Below are 20,665 nucleotides of genomic sequence, written 5' to 3' on the forward strand. Positions count from 1 at the left end.
CTGAGAGCCGAAGAGAATCTACATAGCTACAGTTTTTATACTGTGTTACAGCGATAAGTGCAAGTGCGGAACCGACCGACTTCAAAGTTTTCATGGTGTGACATAAGGGTTGTCCACCGGATGCCGGATCCTTGAACCACTTGTTCTCATCATTTATAGAAGGATAATGTTTCCAACAGAAAGAAAAGGACTTTTTTGTATGATTTCTTGTTTGCTCATAATTTTACTACCGATCTGCTACCATTACGAAGGCTTTCTGTATGGCACTAGACATCAGCCAGCCGCTTTGTTTTGGAGGACATCATCTTTTCTTACACTTTTCCTCCGGTCTGGCACTACTCAACGATTGCCGCCGCCCACCTTTATATTTTCATTACATACAGCACATCATACTGTACAACAAAACAATGCATCAAAAATCATCCCATCTTACATTGTTCTACCGGACGTGCTCTCCTTTATTATTTGTTTGTTATCCTAATAAAGTATTGCCTCTGATAGGTCGGGATTAGAGGACGGGTGTTCCTTTCCCCTATCTAAAAGAGAGCTTCATCTTTCTAGTAATACGTAGAATAAAAAAGGAATCAGAGTTGTCATTGTAAACGAGAAACGCGGAATAATTAACTTAGAGACAATTTAAATACTATAACTCTACATATGTAGAGCATCATGAGATAGGAATAAAAGTACCCAATATGGAGAGACATATGTCGTATTTATTCATTTACATTGTTGAGAAGAATATGGCAATGATTGTATTCGCACGATATCTCCCCTTATAATAGACAATGGTGGTGGAGGTCAGCTATAATCGTATGTAAACTGCTCTCATGCATCACTGCAGAAGGTCGAACTACTGTAGTTGCATGCAGTAACGTTTTATCATTACCTGTTAGCAAAAGTCTGGAACCTGAAAATGAAATGCCTAGATCAGAAAGCGACGTAGGAAGATCTTTCCAATATCTTCCAGCCAATCTTTAAATCAAAGTAATATAAAAAGAGATAAATGTTTGCATTGTGTTATAAAGCTTCTTGGGTCGAGATATTGCCTCCCAGTATCATATCTTTATGTATAGTAGTATACGCTGTTGACGGTAATGCATACATGTTTTGCTGCGATATTTTAAAGTTGAATAAGCTGACCTAATGCACTACCGCTCTGTATATACAGCATTAAGTATTGTCGCACGACCCGAGGGAGATATTACGATAGCGAATCGAAGATAAAATAAAATTATTCCATGTTAGGATGATTCTATGCTAAGAAAAGGTAGCACACCATACGACGAATTGACACAAGGATTGGCTTGTTGTCGTGCTATACCATCTCATCAGAATTTATCGCGGGGCTAGCTGAACGGTAGCACAAAGAGAAAACCTTGTACCAGGCAGCATATTTAAAGGGTCGAGGAGTTTTGTACTTTTACTTTTTTTTGTTGATACTGGCCGTCAAAAAGCTACGCATTTGATTAAGACCTTTTCTTTTCTGCCCATCTTTCAAATATACCGCGCAAACCCCACCATTATGGACTATATGAAAACTCGTCCGAAAAAGGCATTTGAACGAATTAAAAGTAACCTGACTCTGCACGAGGTACCCATAAAATCAACGCGCTCATAGCAATAGATACTTATGCTATTGTACAACTGGTCTAGCTATCGGGTAGTTTAGGTGACCTGGGAACATTGCTGCCTATCATGGTTTCCCTAGCAATCGCTGGTCAGATCAACCTGACCAGCACTTTGTGGTTCGGAGGTCTTTGGAATATCGCCTCCGGTCTTGGATTTCACGTCCCTATGTGTGTTCAGCCAATGAAAGGTAGGCATTCCATTGCGCCACCTTGCGCAATCATATAGCATCTCCTATCTTGTTGGTATGCTGGATTGACAATATATCCTCTCCTTTTTCACAATCTGTCTGCTTAGCCATTGCTGCTACTGTATTATCGAGCAATTTGACCATTGAAGAAAATATGTCTGCTGGTTTGGGTAAGTTTGTCGGTGATGGTGCTTTCAGGGTGTGGGAATATCCAGAGCACCACGTGGTGCGTGGCAACGCCACAAGTAAGTTAGCTGCATAAATTCACACAATGTTTCCTGCAGGTGTCGCCGCCATTATTTTTTTTCTAGGTGCTACACGTACTATTCATCTCGTTGGATCATATACCCCGGTTGCTGTGGTGCGAGGTAAATAAGCGAATTTAGCTAATTCAGATGATGTAGTTTCCTATGAAACTATAGTAATATTATATCTCTTTGCTTGACAGGCATTCAATTCGGTGCCGCTGCATCGTTGATGAAAAAAGCCTACGATCTTGTGAAAACGTTGGAATGGACGATCACTGCGGATAACTGGTCTGATAATAACACATGGGTGCTGTTGTCATTCATTTTTGTTATCATCTGCTATCGTACGCGCATACCCAGTGCTTTGATCTTATTTATCATCGGCTTGATCTTTGCGTTGATTCGCATGTTTGGCACTGAGCGTGATACTCTTGGCTTGCCCTGGCCTGTTGCTGCTGGTCATTACCCTGATACAATCATCGGACCGACCCCGGAAGAATTCCGTAATGGTTTCGCCACTGCTGGTCTTGGTCAAATTCCACTTACTGCTCTCAACTCGGTTATTGCTTTGAGTGCTCTTATTGACGATTTGTTCCCTGACCATCACGCTGATACGGCTAAGATTTCAATGAGTGTCGGTGCGATGAACCTGATCGGTTGTTGGTTTGGCTCTATGCCTTTTTGGTAAGAATAAGAGAAAAGATTAACCATAGAGATAGCGAGGCATCATGACTGTATGTATGGTTGTTATGACAGAAGGTTAACTGATTATGTACTTTAATCCATCCTGCTCTTTGTATATAGCCATGGATCCGGTGGATTGGCTGGCCAATATCGTTTCGGTGCACGCTCAGAGGTTTCTATCATTATCCTTGGCCTGTGCAAGCTTATTCTGGGTATCATTTTTGGAAGTTCTCTCGTCGGTCTTCTCCAAGTGTTTCCAAACTCAATTTTGGGTGTCTTGCTTTTCATCTCGGGTGTCGAACTTGCTTCGGCAGCACGTGCATTGAACAATGGTGTGTACGACGAAGTCAAACAGAAGGAAAATTGGACTGTGATGTTGGTGACTCTAGGTGTAATCATCGCGTACGGAAACGATGGTATTGGATTTCTATCTGGACTTGTCGCTGCCCTTATTCTGTCCGTTCAGAGACTCGGTATTCGCGAATGGTTCGGAGCTCTTGTTCGGAATATCAAGGAAATGCCAACCATATGGAGACATCAGGATGCCTTTCAGTATAAGCCTCAAAACGTTGAAAATAAGGCACATGAGGAATCGATAGAATCAGATCGTCAGCCTAATGAGACTTACAGCCACCCTACTTTGCCAAAGCCGGTGACGAGTAATACAACTTCTTAATGATTTACCATATACTAGTTCCTATAGTTAATTCTATGCTACTCATTATCCTTCGGCATCTCTTTTAAATGGAGCTCATCTATCTGTATTCATATTTTTTTACTTTTGCTACATACTGCTACTGTTACTGTAATACTATAATACATCATATCTTGCTATTTCCGGTTTTTATTTAAGTGGTCTAAAATAGTTTTATATTTATATTTTTACAGTAAGACGATGCTACTCTCTATAGCCTGTCGTAAAAAAGCCCAATGAATATAAACATATAAGTCTGCATACTATCAAGTTTTCCGGCTCTCTTACATGTTCTTCTATATATGTAAAACGGCATCGACTTGCAATGTCGACTTGGTTATTATGTAGATCCATCTACAGTTTTTTCGATATAGCAAACTTCTATACAGTATAAATACCGCACGTGATTACTCAATATAGTGAATAACTGACTGTCTCAATGTTTGCTATTCTAAACATGGAAATCGAGATAAGCGAGGTAGCATTGCACATATGATAGCATCGAGGAGGAGATACTAAATATGGCCGGTGATATGACTTATGTATTCAACGATGCATTAATCGGATTTATCTCCCCGTCATCATCAGCGGTGAAGGCAATCAGCTTGTGTATTTCTTCTCAATAATACTATTAGAAACAGTATATATATGCGCAATTGTGGTACAATAAACCAGGAGCGAATTTAATTATGCGCCTTCATTTTTACTAAGTGAACAGGATATACTATGTGTGAAAATACTACCAGACTTCATCCGATATGGGATCAAGTTAGTAAGCAGCGACTCGAGATACTTTACGAAGAAGAAAAGTGTCTTTTTGGATACATACAATATCATACCGAGCTACCATTACATCAAGTTGATTATTTTTTGAGCCAAATATTTTTCGAAATGCTTTGGTATTACAGTATCATATGGTTCATCACTTTTTCTTGATAAGCATGATTGCCGTGCCGCATCTTGGCAAACGTTACATGTGTGTCACTCTGCCGAAAGAAGAGACATTATTAGTTACTGCTCTACAACATATGCTAGTGTGTTGTCCTCGAGATCTTGAGGCCTTGCACTGGCTCTGAGTACAGTGTAGGTAAAAGTATGACTGCCTATCTTTATGTATGACTGTAGTCTTTTTTGTTTGTTATCCTTATATAGTATTAATATGGTGTTCCCTCTTGAGATAAGCAGGAAGAGACAGGCGGACAATGATTGTCGGTAAAACGTCTGAAACACGTATGTACATTGATTATGTAGGCTGCTTTACGGACTTGTGCTCTGCATGCTTGTTTTCTGCGTATGAAGCAATACATAATCGTTTTCTTTCGCTATCTCTAAGCTAATAATTTACTTGAAATAACAGTTCACAAAAGTGGCTTTACACGTAGCTCCATTTCTTGCTACGATATAGATAATTGTTTACAGTATGACACTATATGGTTCAGGAGCTGTAACTTAAAAGGGTTTATAATCATCACCACATAAAATCCTGTGTGCTCATCAGATATCATTATGTGTTTCTTTACTCATACAGGACTTTTGTATTCATTGGTATTTAAAGGTATGGAGAAATATGGGTGGCAACAACTTCAACGGTGCTGAATTTTGGTACGCTTGGTCCGATGGTTCTGAGGGGTGAAGAAAATAGGGTGTTTGGGTGGTGCGGGACTGGCTTCAGATTGTAAATCGATAACACCACAGAGACTTTCCATGTTTTCCCGCGCATGCATCATGCTCAATGACTTTTGACCAAGTTGTGTCATAAAGCGCTGATATCGGAAAAATGCTTGTAAGGTGGGCTTGAAGGAGGAAATGTCGTTTAGGGATTGGGGCAGCCGCATGACGCTGATTTTTTTTGCAAAATAGATACCATCCACGTTTGCCAACATATATAGATATCCACTATTACCAATCCAATCCATTGCAACTATGTGATGATGGCCGCGTTGATGATCAATGACTCTATTGTGAGCAAGTATGGCTCCATTTGTTCGCAGGTTCTTGCAATGCTGCGCCAATACCACAAGCAGATGAGACGCGTAGACGTTTGAATTCATTGTTAAAGAGTTCAATGTCTTTGCCATCATTTGCACGCTTCAGTAAGAGATCAAACTTCCGAGCGTGCGCGGTATGGGAGTGCTGCATACCAAGTTTCTGCTTCGCCACGTAAGAGTGTTGCTGCGTAATCAACCCGTTGGTGCACTGGTAATGTCGCCATCTCGAGGTACCATTTCAAACATGCGTACCCAACCAATCGCGGTATCCAGACTACGGTCGCCATTATACGTGTCGGGTTTACGTATACGAACTCGAGAGACTGGAGTTATATCTTGTCTGCCCTGATTCTCCAACAGTGTCCTTAATGCCTGGAGAATAGCTGCCGTAGGTTCGTGTGCCAACCCTGGCGAGCTGATTTGGTGCACTGGCTGATGGATTCGCCATTCACTAATTTAATGCCTGTTGACCGAAAAAGATAATCCATGATTGAGGCGACACGGCGATAGACTGTCATTTCAGAATCGACTTGGTGCCAATCATCAGGGGATTCAATCACATATTCCAAGATGCACCGAACACGGTATTCTTGCGAGTGATGATTCTTGCCAACATTCAAATTAAGGATCAGAGCCAGCAGGTCTTCAATACATGCGTCATCAGATACAAATTTGGCAGCAATTTGTTCAAAGAGGGCACAAGAGTCAGCCGTAAGCCCATGGGTATCGAAATTGTTGATGAGGACCTCCAGCCTATCGGTAGGAATACTTCGGGGAAGATACATCGAGAGACGCTGAACTTGATCCGTGCGTAGCAAGTGACAATGCGTGAGAGACACAGTCTCAGCAGCGAGTGATCGGTTTCATCCAATACGTCATGTTTTGCGTATTGCAGAGGGTTTTGCACTTCCAATACTCAAGTCAGGTTGGATGACACTTCCTTCATCACCACATCGAAATCAGTCTTGACCTGTCAACCCAAGTTTTTGACCCGTCCCAATCGGAACGGTTGGGTCGAGTGTTGTGGTGGCGTGTATGCATCATAAGAAATATAATTAAGAATGGTCACAAACAGAACATCAAGATGGCGTGCAAAGTCGTTAAAAACGGGTTTCCGATAAGTGAATCGAGTAACCGTTTCTCGTTCACTTCCCCTGGAATACCCTTCAACTTCTATATCCCATGTTACCTCCCCTCCTAGGCTCGAGGAACACGAGAGCGGGTTGAACGCCGAGGTGATGGTTGTGGAGCACACGAACTGCGTCAGCGGCATCCCAAAAATTTGAAACTGGTTCCCCAGGTGTTTTCTGAGGGATCTACGTATCCCTTACACGCAACTAAATGTTGCAGTTGACTCCGACGACGACGACTACCGAGAATACTGTCAACTTCGAAATACTCTTCGACCTGAACTTCCACAGGGGCAATGGTGCGGGTACACGATCTTGAATGTCCGGAGTCGCCGGTTATCGCGAGGGGCCAACAGGGCAACGTGGAACGCTGGGTGAATCTTTAATGCGACAGGCAAGTTTAACTTGTAGGCATGGGAACCAATACGCGCAACGATTTTAAACCGGCCCGCGGGTATGGTCAAGCTTATCCATGTCAAATAGAATTTCATTAAGGCCTTCGGGCACTCGATGAGCAAGGTGAACTTGAGCCTGATGAGACGGGTTCCGAATGTGTATTGCTGCCGTTGTTGGTATATTTCCGCTGTTCATCACGCTGTTGTCGTTGCTGTTTGTCGTTGGTAGCGCAGATGTCCTTAATTAAGGCATCTATTCAAAACGCGGAGGTTTTCGGTGGTGTAGACGAACCGGCCTTCGAGACGTTGCTGTTTGATGCTGGCAACGGTTTCCCATATTTCGTTTTTCATGGTAAATGGTTTCGTAATGAGGTTTCCATTCATGTTGGAGTGTGATAAAGCGCTGGCTCCAGACGTTGAAAAGCTCAGCAGCAGAAGATGCATCCAAAGACATTGACCAGTCCACAATGTTCTCGGTTGGATCGCAACAAAGGACGCCATTGATGATTGTCTTCAGTCAAGGATGTACGATTTTAATGCGTTATATCCCTCACATGGTTGCTCGCTTGTCATTTGTTGTCCATTTGTTGTGGTCGTTGCTTATTTTGGAGAATGAATAATTAAACATCACACTATTTTCGAGTGATTAACAAATTTGATCTATAACCTTAGATCGTCACCGCAACGCTTACAGAAGTTCATGCGTACCTTGAGCAACGAAGGCTGTCCCAAAACTCAGGCTCATTCCTGAGTCCGTACTCGTTGGAATTCTACGTTTGAAAAGATTACGCGGGCTATCGCGGTCGAAACTGGCTGCAACGCAATGTGCACTGAGGCGCTGATACCGTAAAGGTTGACTGCACAAGAATGGGAGCACCTGAAGCAGATCTGTGCTATCATTGAGCCATTCGAAAAAGTGACCAAGAGATTATCCGCCAGCAAGTCGCATGCCACCATCAATCTCACAATCCTTTGCTATAACCATCTAATGGACAGGCTTGAAGACTATGAGGCCAGGCCTTTCACACCGATCGACCTGTGCGGAGCTGCGGAAGTCGATCTCGTTAAGCTGACACGTCGAACGTTTATGCGTGCGCCACTGCGATGGACCCTAGCCTGAAGTTAGTTTGGTGGGTTAAAAGGGGCTGGAAAGGAAAGGCAGGAGTATAATCAGCAAATTGTCCTGAATACCTGGTCGACATCAAGAATCGCACGGATGTCGACATTGAAGTGAGAAAGCAGCTGCAGGAAATGGATGTGTTGTATCGAGTTGACCGAAGCCAGGACGAATCAGAAGAATACATAGGCGAACGACCGATGTTGCCAATGGTGGAAGTGGGTAAGCACACAGAGCTAATCTTCTGGGCCGAGCTTGATCAACATGGCTGCGCACTACTTGGCGGTGCCAGCAACATCGACTCCTTCTGAGCGTTCTTTCTCGTCAGCTCAACATTTACTACCATACATCCGTAATCGTTTGTCCAAGAAAACCATAAAAAGTTAAATTAATGCTTCTGAGCTTTTGGTACTCTTTATTTTTTTTTTGTTTTTGCTTTCTCTCTTTTCTCCTTTGTTCCTGCCAACTCTGTCCCTTTTCTCTTGTCATTACTCTCGTCATCGTACGAATTGGGGTTGCACCATGGCGAATTAAGTTTTCGTAGAACTTGAATTTTGTTCTTGCCACTGGGCGCATTTGTTTTCAGTCAATGACGAATTTATTTGCCGGAAAGAGTGTATAAGCTGACTTACAGGACTGGTTCCCAAACACGGTATATGACGCTAAATAGCGCATTTATTCCAAGTTAGGACTTTTTATTTCTGGCATCTGTGAGGGGGTCTAGATTGATCCCGCGGATCACATGGCTCGTAACACAGGATATCGGGTGCCACAGATGCATAGCGCTGTGTGATATAAAAGGGGTGATGGATTGAAGATGAACGACGAACGCGCATTTCATAATTTTTTTAACAGTACAGCATATTAGGATATGGAAGCACTCACCACACGTTCAAAACAAAACTTTAAAAGAATAAAAAGTAATTTGACTTTACATGAGGTACATTATATGCTGCTACTTTCATTTCTTTTTCTTTCTAGATTGCTCACAATTAAATCTATGAAACCATCTATCTAGTTGTCTAGTAGTTTGGGTGATCTAGGAACGTTACTACCTATCATGATCTCCCTAACGATATCCGGTCAGATCAATCTCACTAGTACGTTATGGTTCGGAGGCCTATAGAATATCGCATCTGGTCTCTTGTTCCAGGTGCCCGTGTGTGTTTAGCCAATGAAAGGTATTCTTTTTATGCATCATATCTTCTTGGAACACCATTGCTATTGTTTGCTAGGCTTCTACTGAAGTATTAAGGAATACCTAATGTCTATATCGTATCTATATAGCAATTGCTGCAACTGTATTGGCAAGCGAGATGTCAATCGAAGAAAACATGTCTGCCGGTTTAGGTAATTAATGAGGTGGAATGTTAAAGGGAACCAACAGCAAGTGATGAAGCGCTCCGCATGTACCTGAAAGCAGCACGTCTCACGTAGCATGGATATGCAGGTGTTACCGCTTTCATCTTTTTCTTGGGTGCCACGCGTACTATTCCCCTGGTTGGATCATATACTCCAGTTGCCGTCGTACGAGGTAATACCTCCTGTGTCAGTTGTTTTCCGGCGTGGTTGTTCATGAGTACATATACTTAACTGATATGTCTTCATATTTACACCTTTGTTAATTTTATTTTGCGAGCATTCAATTCGGTGCCGCTGCATCGTTGATGAAAAAACCCTACGAACTTGTGAAAACGTTGTAAGGGACGATCACTGTGCATAACTGGTCTGATAATAACACATGGGTGCTGTTGTCTTTCATTTTTGCTATTATCTGCTATCGTACGGGCATACCCAGTGCTTTGATCTTATTTATCATCGGCTTGATCTTTGCGATGATTCGCATGTTTGGCACTGAACGCGACACGCTTGGTTTGCCTTAGCCTGTTGCTGCTGGCCATTATCCTGATACAATTATTCGACCTAGGCCAGAAGATTTCCGTACTGGTTTCGCCAATGCCGGTCTTGGTCAGATCCCGCTTACTGCTCTCAACTCGGTCATTGCCTTGAGTGCTCTTATTGATGACTTGTTTCCTGATCGCCATGCCGATACTTCCAGAATTTCCATGAGTGTCGGTGCAATGAACTTGATCGGTTGCTGGTTTGGCTCTATGCCTTTCTGGTACGATATTCTGGTACGATATTCAAGAACTGAAAAACGAACAAGGAACAACTGGATCACTGAATAAAATTTCCACGTATATATAGCCACGGCTCAGGAGGACTGGCGGGCCAATATCGTTTTATGGTGCACGATCTGATTATTCTGAGCTTAGGCAAATTGCTCCTAGGTATCATTTTCGGTAGCTCTTTGGTCGGCCTACTCCAAGTATTTCCAAGTTCGATTCTGCGTTTCATGCTTTGTATTTCAGGGATCGAGCTCGCTTCCGCACCGCGCGCAGTAAACAATGGCGTACATGACGAAATGAAACAAAAGGAAAAGTGGACAACTATGCTGATGACCATGGGAGTCATTCTCACGTACGGGAACTTTGGCATTGGATTTCTTGCTGGTCTTGTGGCAGCGCTTATTTTGGCTGCTCAACGACTGGGAACACGTGCCTGGTATCGATCCTTTATGCAAGGAATCAAGGACATACCCTCCAAATGGAAGCATCAAGATTCTTTCATGTATCGACAGCAACCTGCCACCAAGACGACTGAAGTTTCTCAAGAAGTTCCACCAAGTGAGCTATACAGCCCGACGTTACCAAAGCCAGTAACCAGTACCCAATCCTCCTCTTCATCATCATCATCTTCTTCTTGTACAGTACTCCACCTCGTATCAAATATGGTTCAACTACTTAACGTAGATGGCGGCAACCCTCCGTTACGAGCTCTTAGCTTCATTCAGTTCTTTCTCATCCACTAACCATCACAATATATAAAAGCACAACACCAGCACACATTCTATAGGTTAGACACTTGTTCTACATATCAGTACTATAATGCAAAACTTTACCATTTCCATCCTTTTTTTTTAATCTTTTTTAAATTGTTTTTATAGAGCAAACGAGAAAATAGCCTCCATTTCCTCTATCGTTCGTGGCAAGATTCTATCTGGGTATTCGTATTCGTTTTTAGGATCTTCTACTGCAACGTGTATCCGTCTATAAGCATCTAGCAACATGCGGATCGCATTGTCCTGGACTTGATGGTAATGCTCCGAACTAGTCAATTTTCGTAGCTCGGGGGAGGCGCCTGCGCTGATAGTGATCAAGAAAGAGTCAAGGTTGGACAATGCTGTTGATACAGATTGAGTATCCATCTTTGATACTTTGGATAGAGGTTTCTAAATGTTGTTTTATAAAAAAGATATTTTTTATAAGAATGCATTATAATGTGAAACAGCAGTGGTGTTATGGAAACTTGGCTGATGTCTATTAAAGAAATGAAAAGATGGGACAACTTACATCTGCGTCTTTGGTGCGCACAGCGTTGTCAATTTCGGATAATCCAGACTGATGTAGTAGATCGCGATACTTGATTGTATAGTTTTTGTTAAGTGCTTAGGTCCAAATAAATTGGAACCAGTTGATATACGGGTCTTACCTGCTCCGCAGCCAGTTCTTGTAAAAGATGATTAGTTCTTTCTGATAGATTCTCCCGTTTCTGTTCCGTGAAAGGATAGGATGATAGAGCTGTCTATATAGTTTAAGTGATTCAAAGTAATTAAGATGTTAGCGAATTAATAAGCAATAGACAAAAGCGGCTGTGTTCACTTCTTTACCTCTATATGCTGTATACAGTTGACAACATATACGTCGCGCTCTACACTAGAAAATTTCTGCACCGAAAGCTCACACATTTGTACAAGTGGATCTACAATGGCATCCAATGTTTCACCGAAGTCAAATGTTCGCAAACCGTCAGCTTCTCCACTAGCTATTAAGTAGGATGAATCATACGAAGAAACGATCTCTTTCTGCATAAAACATAGCATTGAAAAGTAATTAGATAAGGTTTATGATAATGTACTTTTGAACTTACGAGTTGTAGCGTCATTTCTCGAACAACAGGTGATATTGTTAGTTCCTTGGTAGGAGGCTGTGACGAGTATCATAGCTCAGTATTAATTCCCTTGTATCTTATCTTCCCTTCTTTATAGCAGCTTACATCTGCAGACTGGAGGAGTCGATCCGCTTGTGCGTTTAATGTTTTGAAAAAGTACTTGTACGCCATTTCAGTGATACTAAGCAACGTTTAGCATTAATTGGATATACTGTAGCAAATAATGTAGCCAAGAATTCGATGCTTACTCGTAAAGTACTTTTGCGAGAGCAGCGCTCTTGCGTAGTAATTTGCCCACAGTGACAGAATAAAACTGGATCAAATTGGCGACACGATATGATGTGATTGCACCAGGTTGTAATACAAGCACTTGTTCCATACGAGACTGTCATCATTTGCATCAGAGAAACAGATAAGAAGGTATTGCATGTTCCTGTATTTCACCAGCTCTCGGTACTCTCATCCCATTCCATTGATTCTCCTCTGTAGACGCTGAATCGAGGTTGTGGTTTACCTTAAGTGGTCTACATGTTCCTTCCATGGCATAGTCCAACAATTCATCGATAGCATCGTTAATATGTATAATCGAATGTGATTCTTCTCCGTCTTCTGCCTCTGCTGATGAGGCTTCTTTGTCACTACTGGATTTGCTGCTACCGCTATTTCCCGAGTTTTCTATGTATAGCAAGATAGGTTAACACTTGTCAGCTCCTAGGCTTAATGTGAAAGAGGTATTAATTTTTATTCTACATACCTCGTCTGCGTGTACCCGGTGAACCTTGAAATAAACTCTCCAACATTTCCTTTTCGCTTGCGCATGCCTGATGGATCCAAGCGAGCATATCTCCAATATATCGCAATGAGTCGTGTGCTTGAAGTTCGATAGGGCGTGGTGTGCCACCAGGTCCACCTCGTGTCAAGGCATTTATGAAAGCACGACCTACTGCTTCTCTTCTAGCGACTGCAAGATCATCCAGAATAGTCCTAATCAATAACATTACAGAATGTAGAGGTTCAGCACAAACATATGCTACTAATGTATAATTTTAAACCACGTGGTATATTTCGTTCGTCATATAGATAACGCATGATATAACTTACTGGAAAAGAACAGGCCGATGTCTTAATGCATGTAGTCCCTTCGTCATAAGCGTGCTAACATCAATACTATCTCGCCCAAATGATGCTCGACTTTCGTATTGTGTCCATCGGTATAGCTTTTCGTATGCTGTTTCTTGGTGTAAAGCCATGGATTCCATGATATGCAACCTAGTTTCCCAGCCATCCATTTAAGTTTCTGCCGTTCTTTTCCCAGCAATCAACCTTGTCTTTCCACAATTGTTACCCTGCCTGCTGGTTTTGTGTCATAAGCAATACTCGACAGTCGCTGTGGATCTGCTTGAGATGGTTTAACGCAACAAAAAAATCGTCGCCGATTGGAACTGCTGAAGAGCATAACGTATTAATTTCTTGCTCGCTTAAAGTAAACTTTTCCAAAAACTTGTCAACAATTGTGATTCGTGCGTCACATGCCGAGCTATAATATATATACGCGTTATTATCCATCACTATGCCGATCCATATGAAAATTGCTCCAATATGACATAAAAGAAGAAGAACGAAAAAGAAAATCCACGTACCTTCGATCCTGCAGATTATGAGCCTGTTCGATCATTTCTGCCGTTTGTTCGCTCGCCTGATCCAGCTTTCCTTTCATTTCCTGACACGAAACATCCATCCCTTCAACTTGACTTTCCAGCGTCTCTAGTTGCTACGTACACACACAGTCTGCCTTTAGTAAAGAAAAAATGGTCTGTGTACGTTTCAATGTAAGTCTTGCGTGAGTTATTTAGTGAAAAAAAAAACTTTACGTCGACAACGCGAGAAAATCCTTCTAGAAACTTTTTGTTTGCTTCGATTTCCTTCTTTTCAATGGTGCCACGTAAATTGCGCCTCAGGTCCGTTTCATCTAAGTCGGGAATGTCTGACAGTGCAGAAAGTGCTGCTTTAATTCGAGCATCATCGGACACCGAGGAGCCGAGAACTTTGTTGAGCTTGGTTGCTAGTAGCTTGTTCGGCTTGTTGGATGTTGAAAGCTGTGCTGGTTCTGTTAATGTGTTGGCAGCTGAGCTGGATTGTTCTAGTTCAGTCATGGTAGTTGAAAGGTCCGTTCGTCGTTAGAAAGGAAAAAGGCACGAACTCGTATCGCAGGACGGAGAGGTGCTGACCTAAAAATACGCGCGTTTTCTTTAATTTTGGCGTGCTCCATTTTCTTAACGCGTTCCTTCCCTACTTTTCCTGCACGCACCAGCTTCCAAGACCGCATCCACAACCAAATGCAATCATGACGTTATCAACCACGCAAATATTATCGTCACTTAAGGATTACTCCCAATGCAACGATGAGCTTGTGGTAGAAATTAAGTGTACCATTTTGGAACCTTTCCAGCCCGATCTATCACGTATCCAAGCAGGTCAGCGCATCGTCAAACCCACACGAGCCGAATTCAAAGCCATGACCACGAAACTCGCACCTCTCGCCATGCGCATCGTTAATCAATCCATTGAATCGTTACGAGATCTGAAACAAAAAGAAACCAACAAAAAGGAGACACTCACAGAGAGCAGCAGGAAAACGGCGATACGATGCCTGATCGATTCTGCATCTTATTCCATTGCTGGCCTGAAGCACATGAGCGCAAGCACAACTCTCAAACCATTGGATATTGAAAAGACAATGTCTAACTTAATTTGCAAGATTGTCGATCTTGGAGAGGTATTACTACTGACTAACTAGTATGAGTGTATGCACATATAAAATAATAACATGTCGGTTGGTTTGTTTTTTCTGTTATAGTATACTCGTGCTTTAGATGAACTGACCAAGCTGCGATCAAGTTTGGCTAACACCATCAATATATCTACTGAGAATGTACGTACTCAATCGATATCGACAACGACAGCGACAAAGGCGGGTATGTCACCGGTGAAGCCATCCAAAGGGAACTTATCGGCAAGCTCATCACCACGACGAGGCTTCCTCACAGAATCACCCAACAGATTATCCGACGTTGAAATGGGTCTTCATAGTCCTGTTGCACGCAACATTCCAGTAACAGTATCTACACCAGCAGAGTTTACACCAGCCAGCTCACCATGGGAAGATAGCATGTTGCAGAAGTACGGCGATCTATTTACCCTTTCATTGGACACTACCATCAATGACACAACGACAGTCTTACTTGTATTGGCATATCAAATGAATGCCATCCGATCATGGACTGATGTTGCTGACAGCTCCTTGGTACCGGTAACTATCACTAAAAGCGAAAGAAAGCGAGAGCGCGTCGTAAAAGGGATAGCCAAAGGAAAAGAACCTTTCAGTCGATTCCTTCTAATTATAATGTCATTGCTTTTATGTAGCATTTGCCAAAGCTGTTGGATCGTTCTGGAAACTATCTGGACTGGTGTCGGCATTTGATGACTTTGGATCCAACTCTTGCACGGAAGCAATTTGGATCTTTGCACAGGCAATTATGCAAAGCGGCTTCGAAAGCACCTCTCTCAGGTAGATTTATTTTGTTCCATATTTATCTCTGCCTTTGTTTGTCCTGGAAATTTTCACTGATAAATTGCCCAATAGACATAGGATCTGGAAAATCATTTGCTTTGCAGGCCATGGGCATGGTTGCGTTAAGACACACCGACACCGTACCGATCAAATCACTATGCAACCGCATGGTCCAAATTGGTGTTTCTTACGAAAGATTACCTGGACGTTGTATGTTTTTAAAGCAGTAACAGCGATAAATATCATAATCCATATTATCGGTTTGGATATTATTGACAGTTAAACTTTGTATTCTATATACAAAATAGGCGACTACCGTTCGATCCTAAAATATTGCTCCCAAGTGCTCGAAAATTTGACGCCTGATATCAACAACATCGTAGAACTAGACTCTTATTTCGTATTATGCGAATACTATGCATATGCGTCGCGAAAGGTAAGAAAAACCAGAGTACAATAGATTCGCTTATCGTAACAGTTACTGAATGATGAAATATATACAGGCAAAGAGTTACTCGGGAGCCTTTCATGCCTACAAGCAAATGATCCGTCCTTTACGCAGTCTCCTAACCGACTCGAGCGATTGTACCTATTTTCATGCTGCGTATGCAGCAACCGCCAAGCTATCATTGGGATCGGTCCAATTTGACAAGCTTGTGACGAGCAATACCTGTATGTCTTCACGTCTTTTCGTCTGCGTTTGGACGATTGTCAAATTGCTTTATTACTCTAACAATATCACATAATTATTTCCACTGTTTGTAGATATTGACATGACATCGACGCTGACTGAAATTAACCGCTGCCTCAGTGCTGTACACTCTGCTGAAGAAAGCTACAAGCAAGCGAACGATCACACGGATCAGGCACTGAACAGCCTCCTTAAAAGTATTGATATTTTCCGTCAAAGTTGTGCTCGATACCGTGAATTTGCTGAGAGACAGACAAAAAAGAAGCTAGAGAGCAATACTAGTAGCAATTCCTCTACTCCTACATCGACGCCCATCCACAGTGGCCGGTCCTCATTGCCATCAGCAGACAATGACTGGAGTGCGTGTATTCCAGCTATTATATCAGCGTTACAACATACGAGCGAAGTACTTCCCTCTGCAATGCGTATTATGAAGAGAAAGGTAATATTTTTCTTCCATATTTGCTTCTATTCCTATTTTATTTTAGTATGTAGAGGAACGAGTGCTAAACTTAGAAACTCAACATTTAGCCTTGGAGAGGAAAACCGAAGCAAATGGTCTCTTTAAACGAAGTCATGTCAGCATTTGTTGAAACAATGGTGCTGCTCGCACATATGCGATTCGATATTGACGACGAAGACTCGTACGGAAGTGCCTACGAGAATCTATCCTCAGCAGAAGAAATGTGTGTGTTTAATGGATTCTCGAACGGATATCGCTGGGTATCTAACACATATTACAAGATTGGTGTTACCCTCCATAATGCCGAATTGTACGCCGGTGCTGTTTATCCTTTACGCAAAGCATGCTCGCTACTTGAAAAAGACGAAACTAGAGCATCGACCGATACTGGAAGGCTTCAACTCTGCAAACGCTACGAAGTATTGGGAACCTGCTGCCAGAAAGACAAGCGATTTGAGGTAATTAATGATCCTGATTTTTTTAGTGCTATTAAGGGTTACTAAACCAGGTTTTTGCATACATAACCAAATTATAGGATGCCACCAAGGCTTTTAAACTGGCGTTAAAGCGGCTTCCGAGTTCTACTATCGAAGCCTTCGTCAAGGAAGCAGACTCCTTGGCCATATACACTTTGATGGGGAAGCACCCGCTAATTCCTAAACTGATTGAACGATATTTGCGAGCAACAATCAGCGACGAAAGTGATTTGGAGATTTCGTTTGCAAGTGAAGCTATGGACCTGCGTCATCTCGAATCAAGTCAAAAAAGTATAATCTATGAGTGCGAACTTCGATCCATGTATATGCTTTCGTCGTCAACCGATTGTACTCGACAGCAAAACGCAATTCTGAATGCCTTGTTACGCCACTACACTGCCAGATCATATCCTATTCGACGTGCAAGGTAAATGTCTCTTATTTAGTACTCGATACGAGTGGTTAAAAGGAAAAGGATTTTTAGCCAATTAACTGCCTTCTTCAATTTACCCGCGATTTCAGGGTTCTTTTGGATAAGGTGCGATTCGAACTTAGTAAGAACAAGCCAAGAAAATCTGCCCTGAAGGCTGCCATTGGGTATGCTAGCGAAGCCGCAGAAATACTGCAATTACAGGTATGTTTTTGTTACATTTGTCTGTTTGTTTCTTTGTCTGTTTTTATTTACTGATCTGCGTACTGTTCATGTACACATAACAATGTATAACAGAGCTATGCGAATGACAGCAATTTATTGCAATACCGTCGTCATTATCTCGCATTGTCTTCTTCTTGGGCGGGTATTTGCACTGCTGAGCTTGACAAAGCATCGCCAGATTACTTTTCTCTGGCATTCTATCAATGGGGTGCACTGCTCAAGAACGTTGGATTCATATACTCAGGTAAGCTTACATGATTAAAAGACAAGGATTTTCATTTGTAACTGTGATGGTACTTATATGTTAACATACTCTGTTTTCTAAATTTATTAATTGTTGGTTGAAACATAGATAAAAAGACTACAGACGACCAGTATAAAGCAGTTTATCGTCAAATCGATGATGTGGACAAGTTGTACGATCATTTCCGTCTGCTCACTGATTTCTTTGCCGTCAAGCAACAGCCCATACATCACATCAGCACCTTGCGTCTCATGCTTAAATTGACTAACGGGCTGCATCGAACATCAGAGGATCAAATATCTGGTAAAGAAAATATATGCCATTTCTACTATATGAAAAGAAAAAGAACATCCTCGGGAGAAGAACCTGGAGTTAGGAGGAAAAGAAATAGAAGAATGCTGACAATTGTGCATCTACTCCTTAGCTTCCATTATCATCACTACAAATATTGGTCGAATTTACAGTGAGCTTGGATATTCGGGCAAAGCAGACCTGGAGTTCTCTATGGCTGAAAGGACCATCCGACAAAAACCATGCACCAATGAAGCTGAGCTCAAGTATATACTGTACTATTCGGCGCATCTTGCAAGAACCGGAGAACTCGATAGAAGGTATGCTTATTCAAAGGGAGAAAAATTTGAAGTCAAATCGATTTTTAACAATGTAATGCTGCTTGTCTTGTTTACGAAACAGTAAGAGACAATTCAATACGTCAAGAATTGTATGGGAATCGTTCCGCCAAAGTAATTCGTCGAATGCACTGAGAAACGAGCGCCGTCAAATGGCTTGCCGATTGATGATGGCTGACGCTCATTATACCCGCTCTATTCTGTTATCGCAGGCTGTAAGTGATTTTCTTTCTCATGACTATTAGAGCGTAGGAGAATAATCTAAAGTGGCTTATGGATACTGTGGTTATTACATAGGATCCATCGGTTGATCAGTCAATTCAGGACTGTACAACGGCTCTTCGCATATTGAATTTTTGCAGCCGCACAGTCCAGCAAGATATGGCTGCAAAGTCAAGAAAGACCTCCCCGCCATCAGAGGATCCTTTTACAGACAATAACACTCCTAAAATGGCCGTGAAGGCTAGAGACGAATCAGCCATTGCATCCAGTATTTCTTTCCGAGAATCCGAATGGAGCATCGCTCAAGTAAGAACTGATATGTCATTAATAAGAAGGTATCAGATGTACAATGGCTTATTTTGTCCCTTCTCTCTACTTCCCTTCGTCCTTCTTAGAAAATGGCTTCGTGTCTCTTACAGCTTACTGAACTGCATCTGGTTCGCGGCTCCTGGCGTGATGCTCAATATTATCTTGAAAAGGGACAAGAACTGGGCGAGAGGTTGCACTCTCAAATCATGAAGTTCAAATTCTTGGTAGCTTTCAGTGATTACAATTTGCGATGCGGATCACCAAACTCAAGTATATTGAACTTGAAGGATGCTAGGGAAATTCAGCCTGAGGTTAGTATTAGATTGACATACAAAGCTATCCATCTATAATCATAAGCTCATATGTACAATTATTCTATTGTAATTCACACAAATAGGGCGACATATATCTTCGTGAGGATGCAGAACTATATATGGCAGCTGGCAATGTTGATGCGGACCAAGGGTCTCTAAGCGATGCTATCAAGTCGTACGACGTTGCTGAGGAAAATTTTCAAAAGATCCTTGACGCTGTATATATTGCTACCATTGAAGGCTTGGTCCATAGGTAAAGATTCTTTTTAGAGGTTATAACCCTATGGATGACATTTTCTTAACTTTTCCTTTCGTGATCAATACCATTGAATACTCTATACAGAAATGAGGACCTAGTCAAGCTGAGAAGGATGGTCAGAGAAAGCGATACCCTAGGTATGGGTTGATTCAGTTTTCATTATGAAAACATAGAAGATACGCTTCATCCCATGTCAAATTCTCTTTTACTGATGTCATCATTGTCTATATCCTTAGACGCCATCCAGTACACTTGCAGCGCTTTGCAGAATTTGCGAGGCACCAATTACATTTACAAAGGTAAAGCGGGATCGGGTTTTTTCTGGCTTTTTATTAGAATATGTATGCTCATATGTAATCCTTTATTGTCTAATAGCGATGACATTGGCACGGGAAAGCTCCGTACCTGATGCTCTATCCCTGCTCGAAGATTTGGAGAGATCAAATGCAATGACGAAGAACGAGGTAAAATATTGATTTCCATGACGCTGTAACTCATTTATTATAACCTCTAGCATGATTAAACAATTATATAAATCGAATAACCCTGTATAGCTCGATTTACATGCGGCCATCGCACAAACTCAGAGCATGTTAGTGTATCTGGAACTCCAAGAGCGTAAAGGTGTAAATCTAGTAAATGGAGAAGGTAGGAAAGATAGATCTTTGACTCAGCAAATTGATATGCATGTTCATTGTATATTGACCTACGTTCTCTTTGTGTAGTGCAAGCCCTCCCTTCATTCA

At 41.9% G+C, this 20,665-nt stretch overlaps 9 protein-coding genes across 9 annotated transcripts; 5 read left to right on the forward strand and 4 right to left on the reverse strand.

Moving 5' to 3' along the window:
- Nucleotides 1-1,438: 1,438 nt before the first annotated feature.
- Nucleotides 1,439-3,591, forward strand: BDB00DRAFT_965006 (uncharacterized protein). Its single transcript, XM_053129776.1, has 6 exons — nt 1,439-1,594; nt 1,657-1,819; nt 1,927-1,989; nt 2,104-2,187; nt 2,268-2,751; nt 2,872-3,591. Exons 1-6 carry the CDS (start codon nt 1,526-1,528, stop codon nt 3,425-3,427), a joined length of 1,419 nt encoding a protein of 472 aa, XP_052973696.1. The 5' UTR covers nt 1,439-1,525; the 3' UTR covers nt 3,428-3,591.
- Nucleotides 3,592-4,724: 1,133 nt separating this feature from the next.
- BDB00DRAFT_115527 (uncharacterized protein) lies at nt 4,725-5,683 on the reverse strand. Its single transcript, XM_053116115.1, has 2 exons — nt 5,587-5,683; nt 4,725-5,514 (listed from the first exon to the last, which is right to left on the reverse strand). The coding sequence occupies exon 2, from the start codon at nt 5,494-5,496 to the stop codon at nt 5,029-5,031; it is 468 nt and encodes a 155-aa protein (XP_052973697.1). The 5' UTR covers nt 5,497-5,514; nt 5,587-5,683; the 3' UTR covers nt 4,725-5,028.
- BDB00DRAFT_115501 (uncharacterized protein) lies at nt 5,663-6,312 on the reverse strand. Its single transcript, XM_053116114.1, has one exon. The coding sequence runs from the start codon at nt 6,216-6,218 to the stop codon at nt 5,799-5,801; it is 420 nt and encodes a 139-aa protein (XP_052973698.1). The 5' UTR covers nt 6,219-6,312; the 3' UTR covers nt 5,663-5,798.
- Nucleotides 6,313-6,817: 505 nt separating this feature from the next.
- BDB00DRAFT_878530 (uncharacterized protein) lies at nt 6,818-7,342 on the reverse strand (the record flags this gene model as incomplete). Its single annotated transcript, XM_053127739.1, has 2 exons — nt 6,818-7,094; nt 7,251-7,342. The coding sequence occupies 2 exons, from the start codon at nt 7,340-7,342 to the stop codon at nt 6,818-6,820; spliced, it is 369 nt and encodes a 122-aa protein (XP_052973699.1).
- A 2,067-nt stretch (nt 7,343-9,409) lies between these two features.
- On the forward strand, nt 9,410-10,947 carry BDB00DRAFT_792655 (uncharacterized protein; the record flags this gene model as incomplete). Its single annotated transcript, XM_053121143.1, has 4 exons — nt 9,410-9,425; nt 9,526-9,623; nt 9,959-10,197; nt 10,284-10,947. The coding sequence occupies 4 exons, from the start codon at nt 9,410-9,412 to the stop codon at nt 10,945-10,947; spliced, it is 1,017 nt and encodes a 338-aa protein (XP_052973700.1).
- A 129-nt stretch (nt 10,948-11,076) lies between these two features.
- On the reverse strand, nt 11,077-14,239 carry BDB00DRAFT_774396 (oligomeric Golgi complex subunit 6-like protein; the record flags this gene model as incomplete). The annotated part of the gene is made up of 13 exons (XM_053120154.1): nt 11,077-11,367; nt 11,489-11,557; nt 11,628-11,720; nt 11,806-12,000; nt 12,066-12,122; nt 12,192-12,267; nt 12,335-12,471; nt 12,601-12,716; nt 12,841-13,070; nt 13,188-13,355; nt 13,432-13,623; nt 13,727-13,857; nt 13,958-14,239. The coding sequence occupies 13 exons, from the start codon at nt 14,237-14,239 to the stop codon at nt 11,077-11,079; spliced, it is 2,037 nt and encodes a 678-aa protein (XP_052973701.1).
- Nucleotides 14,240-14,430: 191 nt separating this feature from the next.
- On the forward strand, nt 14,431-15,887 carry BDB00DRAFT_774413 (uncharacterized protein; the record flags this gene model as incomplete). Its single annotated transcript, XM_053120157.1, has 4 exons — nt 14,431-14,862; nt 14,944-15,166; nt 15,233-15,396; nt 15,510-15,887. The coding sequence occupies 4 exons, from the start codon at nt 14,431-14,433 to the stop codon at nt 15,885-15,887; spliced, it is 1,197 nt and encodes a 398-aa protein (XP_052973702.1).
- Nucleotides 15,888-16,199: 312 nt separating this feature from the next.
- Nucleotides 16,200-17,718, forward strand: BDB00DRAFT_774403 (uncharacterized protein; the record flags this gene model as incomplete). The annotated part of the gene is made up of 4 exons (XM_053120156.1): nt 16,200-16,329; nt 16,423-16,790; nt 16,880-17,269; nt 17,347-17,718. The coding sequence occupies 4 exons, from the start codon at nt 16,200-16,202 to the stop codon at nt 17,716-17,718; spliced, it is 1,260 nt and encodes a 419-aa protein (XP_052973703.1).
- A 1,400-nt stretch (nt 17,719-19,118) lies between these two features.
- BDB00DRAFT_774421 (uncharacterized protein) lies at nt 19,119-19,917 on the forward strand (the record flags this gene model as incomplete). Its single annotated transcript, XM_053120158.1, has 3 exons — nt 19,119-19,343; nt 19,433-19,657; nt 19,744-19,917. Coding segments are annotated over 3 exons (624 nt in total), but the record flags the coding sequence as incomplete, so codon positions are not given.
- Between the last annotated feature and the right edge of the window lie 748 nt (nt 19,918-20,665).

This window comes from Zychaea mexicana (assembly GCF_025766255.1).
Source record: "Zychaea mexicana strain RSA 1403 chromosome Unknown BDB00scaffold_139, whole genome shotgun sequence".
NCBI lineage: Eukaryota > Fungi > Mucoromycota > Mucoromycetes > Mucorales > Lichtheimiaceae > Zychaea > Zychaea mexicana.

Excerpts from the sequence above, each read along its gene's own strand:
- BDB00DRAFT_965006 (XM_053129776.1), top strand. The coding sequence starts at position 1,526 with ATGGACTATATGAAAACTCGTCCGAAAAAGGCATTTGAACGAATTAAA. Across the intron at positions 1,820-1,926 it reads GTGTGTTCAGCCAATGAAAG|CCATTGCTGCTACTGTATTA; the intron begins GTAGGCATTCCA and ends CTGTCTGCTTAG. Across the intron at positions 2,188-2,267 it reads CCCGGTTGCTGTGGTGCGAG|GCATTCAATTCGGTGCCGCT; the intron begins GTAAATAAGCGA and ends TTTGCTTGACAG.
- BDB00DRAFT_115527 (XM_053116115.1), bottom strand. The coding sequence starts at position 5,496 with ATGAATTCAAACGTCTACGCGTCTCATCTGCTTGTGGTATTGGCGCAG.
- BDB00DRAFT_115501 (XM_053116114.1), bottom strand. The coding sequence starts at position 6,218 with ATGTATCTTCCCCGAAGTATTCCTACCGATAGGCTGGAGGTCCTCATC.